The following is a 4,629-nucleotide window of genomic DNA, read 5'->3' on the forward strand; positions in this document are numbered from 1 at the left end:
ATAATTCATCATAAATTGTGCAAGGGTGCTATAGGACGCGCTAAACCATAAGAGCCACAAATCAAGAACACAGGTTTATGCTGTTTACTACTAAAAATAACCAAAAAAACACCAACGATACCGACGACTTGCAAACGGTGGAACTGTCAACAAATGAGCTCCTATTTTGTGAACTCATTCTGCGGTCGCTATCCCAATGGCGCGGACTTCCAGTTACATAATTATGGAGACCATAGTGCTGCAAACGAGCAATACAGGGACTCCACGGCCATGCATTCCGGCAGGTACGGTTATGGCTACAACGGGATGGACTTAACAGTCGGGCGGACCGGTGCCGGACACTTTGTGGGCAGCGAGCGGACGCCGGGCTACTCCCCGAGCCACTCAGCGGCGACGACCCCCTCCGTGGAGCCTGTCAGGTACAGCCAGTCCGCCAGCAGCACCGGCAACTCGTCCCTATCGCCTCCACCTGACCCGCTCCCGTGCTCGTCGGTCGCCAGCAGCTCGTCCCCGGTCACCGAGGCGCAGTCCCAGCACAGAGCCGTGAAAAACTCCATACCGACCCCCTGCTCGACCCCGTGCTCGAGCTCGAACGGAGGAGGCGCGCTGCTGCTCAGTCGGGACTGCGTGTCCAAAGCGTCCCCCCTGGAGGAAGAGAAGCCGGCGGGAAGCGCACCGACAACTCCTCAGAACGCCACCGACTCCAGTCAGCCGCAGATCTATCCGTGGATGAGGAAGCTACATATAAACCATGGTAATCTGCTCTGTTTCACGATCTTCTTCTGATTCTGTGTGTTCTCTCTAGTGCTTGTTTACTGTTAAAATTAAAACAATCTGGTATCGTATCCAGACACTTTCGTGCCTTCATGCAAAGTTGTGTTAAAATCGTCACTGCGTTACTTTGTAGTTATTTTAAAACCATTAAAACATAGTTTCCAAAAGGACATGTGGCTCCACATGCGCCTCTCACCTGTTTGGTATCATTGTCTCCCAGGTACGGAGTAATATTAAAAACACGATTAAAGTAGAATTAAGATTTATTTAATAATTCGTAGATACATGTCTTTTCGCTTCAGTGCACGAGAGGCTATAATTCTTAATATTTTGCTGTAATATTTCCTTTTTTGCTAAATGTAATTGAAAATAAATATATTTTACTTATTTACTCATATTATTGGATTTCTCAGAACGTGTTTTTGGCCCACTTGGGTCTCAGTCGTGTTTCGAGTTGGACATATTTTTAGCCTCGATAGGTGGACTGTGGCGAATATATGAATAAACAGAAATGTAATTAGAACGAGTTGGCACAGCCTGTGTTGTATTTAAAGAACGAGCTGCATCTGATATTCTCCTTCCACTGTTGTTTGTGCATAAGATTTATCTGGACCGGAGGGGAAGAGAGCCAGGACTGCATACACCCGGTACCAGACCCTGGAGCTGGAGAAGGAGTTCCACTTCAACCGGTACCTGACCCGCAGGCGGAGGATCGAGATCGCCCATGCCCTCTGCCTCTCAGAGAGACAGATCAAAATCTGGTTTCAGAACCGCAGGATGAAGTGGAAGAAGGACAACAAGCTAAAAAGCATGAGCATGGCGGCTGCAGGCGGGGGAGTCTACAGGCCCTGATATTCCCCAAACTCCAACACCTGATAACGAGCTCCACAAAAATAATAATGAAAAAAAAAAAAAGATTGTCATATCAACTTCTCCTCCTGTTATTCCAGAAAGCGCAGAGACTTGTAAACGGGCTGGACACAGATGCGCCCCACCTCAGCTTTCTGTATGCCCAGCAGCCCAATTATATTCCCCAATATTATGTTCTTTTTACTTCCTCTGTGGTTATGCTTATGTGCGTAAAATGCATTATGTACAGATGTCTAGATTTAGAAGTAAAAAAAAAAACACATTGAAATAAATGTTTGTTTAAATTATTTCTTGTTCAGACGGAAAAAAAATAAATAAAAACGTCAAAGCTTGAAATGCTACCTGCCGCAAATAAATCCACACAAAAAGAAATCTGTGATGCACTCAACAGTAACAGCTTAATAAATAAGACGGTTGAGGATGAGTTCATTTGTGTTTAGCCTTCGTTTTTCTATGTATGTACTGTATATGTATGTATTTATTTGTTTGATGTATTGTCAGATAACTTGCTTCCAAAAAAAAGTAGAGCCAGCAGAGTCCGTGTACGCCTTTGTGTGATTATTGTATGCGTCGTGAACACGTGTATGGGACAAAGGTGCCGACTCACCCCTTGTACAGTAGCTGTGCCTTGTATCTTTGTTTTTGCAGGAGTCGCTGTTTGCTTTGTTCACCATGGACACGACATCTTAGTAAAAAAAAAAAAAAAAAAGTGTTTTGTCTGTTTTCTCTTTAGCTGTTTTTATGTGGAGGGTCCCACAGTAAATCCCATTGCCTATGTGTATAGCTCCATCGTGATAAGCTTTTTGTAAATGTTTTTCAAAGACTGGAAGTCAAGATATACTATAATAATAATAATAATAATATTAAAAATGATGATCATGATGACGCTGATGGCCGTTATAATAAACTTTCTACTGGAACGGCAACCTGACAGTGAGTTTTTGTACTGTGCTTTAGACTTATTTGTCCTTGTGCCACACCAGAAATGAGTCACAATTTCCTTTTTGGTCACAGATCCTGAAATCACTTGTATGTGTTGTGCTAGAAAAAAAAAAAAAAAAACTGGCACGCTTCGCTCGAGTTATTGAAGTCATTGAATTCAACAGGTCTCACTGAATGAAAGCTGCTGGTTTTACTCACCTTGCTCACGCGCTGGGGGCTTTTGGGGTCCTTGGCCACTTACGGGCTCCAGGGGCCGGGCGTCCCTTTTTACGCACAGACTCCTGGGCTATTCCCGGAGAGTTAGCTCGACTTTTCAAGCTGTAAACTTTATTAGGGCCGGTTCTGGCTCTCTGACATTTGGGTGCTAAATGAATGGGGGTTTTGTCTATGAATTAGATCGTAAAAATCATCCGGAGAGCGGCCAGATAGGCTCACTGGCCATAAACGGTCACGTGGTAGCCATTAAAGTAAGTTTTATGGTTTTGGGGAGTTGACAGTATATTGCACATAACATATAATCGCACTGACGGCGAGGCTTCGTCTGACTCTCTCTTTGCAGGCTGTAAGTGTTACTTGACCGGTACAGACCATCTCTATTACTCTGTCTGCCTCAGTATGGACCGGACGCGCTCCAGGACGAGGACCGCGTCTCTGGGTAAGTTCCTCCAGACGAGCCGGTAGCCTCTGAACAGCCAGCCTCTGTTTAACAGTCTTATTATTGTATTCGCTCCCTCTATCCGTCCCTATTAGTCCATTACACTAATTTGTCAGTTGTGGAGTGCTGAATTCTGGTCTCGGCAGATGTTGCGCAGGGTTGGGTCCGGCTCATGGCTATTTAATTGCTTCCTTCCCCGTGTAACTTGTTTCCCTCCATCTGTGGTGTAACTCATAATCCATTTTTACATGTTGGATAATTATCTCTGTGTCCATTTCCACCCCCACAAACTTGGGGTTGTTGTCGTTTTATTACATTGGAGGATTCACAGACCGTGAGCCAGAAAGTTTCCAAGGGGCTCGTCGAGTGTGTGGATTTCCTTGATAAAGTTAAGCGCTCATGCAGGCCACGCAGATTTAGAGCGATTCCCGTTTGATTGGATTCTGTATGTGCTGATGACTTTTGGAAGTTGTGGGTCTTTCCCTGAGATGAAAAAAAAAAGAAAAAAGAAAAAGTTGCAGTTGTTCTGTGGAGCGCTGCGCGCCACATGTTGACATCATGTATAGCTTTAGGGCAGGCTGTAAACAGTGTCAAGTAAACACAACAAGGGAAGGAACGGCAGCAGGGAGACATTTAAAAGGAATTCCGTTTTGTGTCAACCAAGACGTTTTGTGTTTGGGGTTGAAAAGTTCAAATGACCTCTTTAAAGCCCACTCTCGCTCTGGTGACCTTTTGCCTGACCACAGTGAAACCGGTCAGCAGTGGACGCTGACTCTGACATACAGGAACTAAGGCTGAGAACTTCTAAAACTTTGACTTTTAAGAGTATTACAGTATTTTTATTCCCCTCAGATGGGTGAGCGTGACTCGAAGCGCTCGTTTAAATTTTCTTAATGGGAACCTATGAAATTACTTTTTGGAATTTCATTCAGTTTTTGAGCCTGAAAACTTTACTTTGGATTTTTTTTTCTTCTAATTTTGGAGCCTCGGTGGATTTGGAAAGGTCACACTTTTTGACAGCCACAGTACTTCAATAAATTGGTTTTATTGTTTTGGGCGGATGGCCTTCATCATTAAAAAAAAACACTGCAGGTTTTTTTCTGAAACTTAAGAAGTATATCTACAATTGATCTTACAGAAACATTTAAAACTCTTTTCCTGCCTTTCAACACTTTCACATTTGTACTTTGTGATAAGTCCTAAACAATTTAAAAACTGCCTTTTCTAGTGATCACAACATTTAACGACACATTTCTGAAAACCCCTGATTTTTGTACGGAAAAAAAGCAAACCACTGGCCACCTTCCCTAGAAAAATAAGGACGTCGACCACTTCCATTTCAATCCTGCGGAGGGGGAAAAAGATAATAGGTCAACGCAAGAGGACGA

General features: G+C 43.7%; 1 protein-coding gene across 1 annotated transcript; it reads left to right on the forward strand.

Moving 5' to 3' along the window:
* hoxa5a (homeobox A5a) lies at nt 1–2,386 on the forward strand. Its single transcript, XM_030082345.1, has 2 exons — nt 1–754; nt 1,376–2,386. The coding sequence occupies exons 1-2, from the start codon at nt 154–156 to the stop codon at nt 1,624–1,626; spliced, it is 852 nt and encodes a 283-aa protein (XP_029938205.1). The 5' UTR covers nt 1–153; the 3' UTR covers nt 1,627–2,386.
* Nucleotides 2,387–4,629: the final 2,243 nt, after the last annotated feature.

The sequence above is a fragment of the Salarias fasciatus genome, chromosome 22, assembly GCF_902148845.1.
Source record: "Salarias fasciatus chromosome 22, fSalaFa1.1, whole genome shotgun sequence".
NCBI lineage: Eukaryota > Metazoa > Chordata > Actinopteri > Blenniiformes > Blenniidae > Salarias > Salarias fasciatus.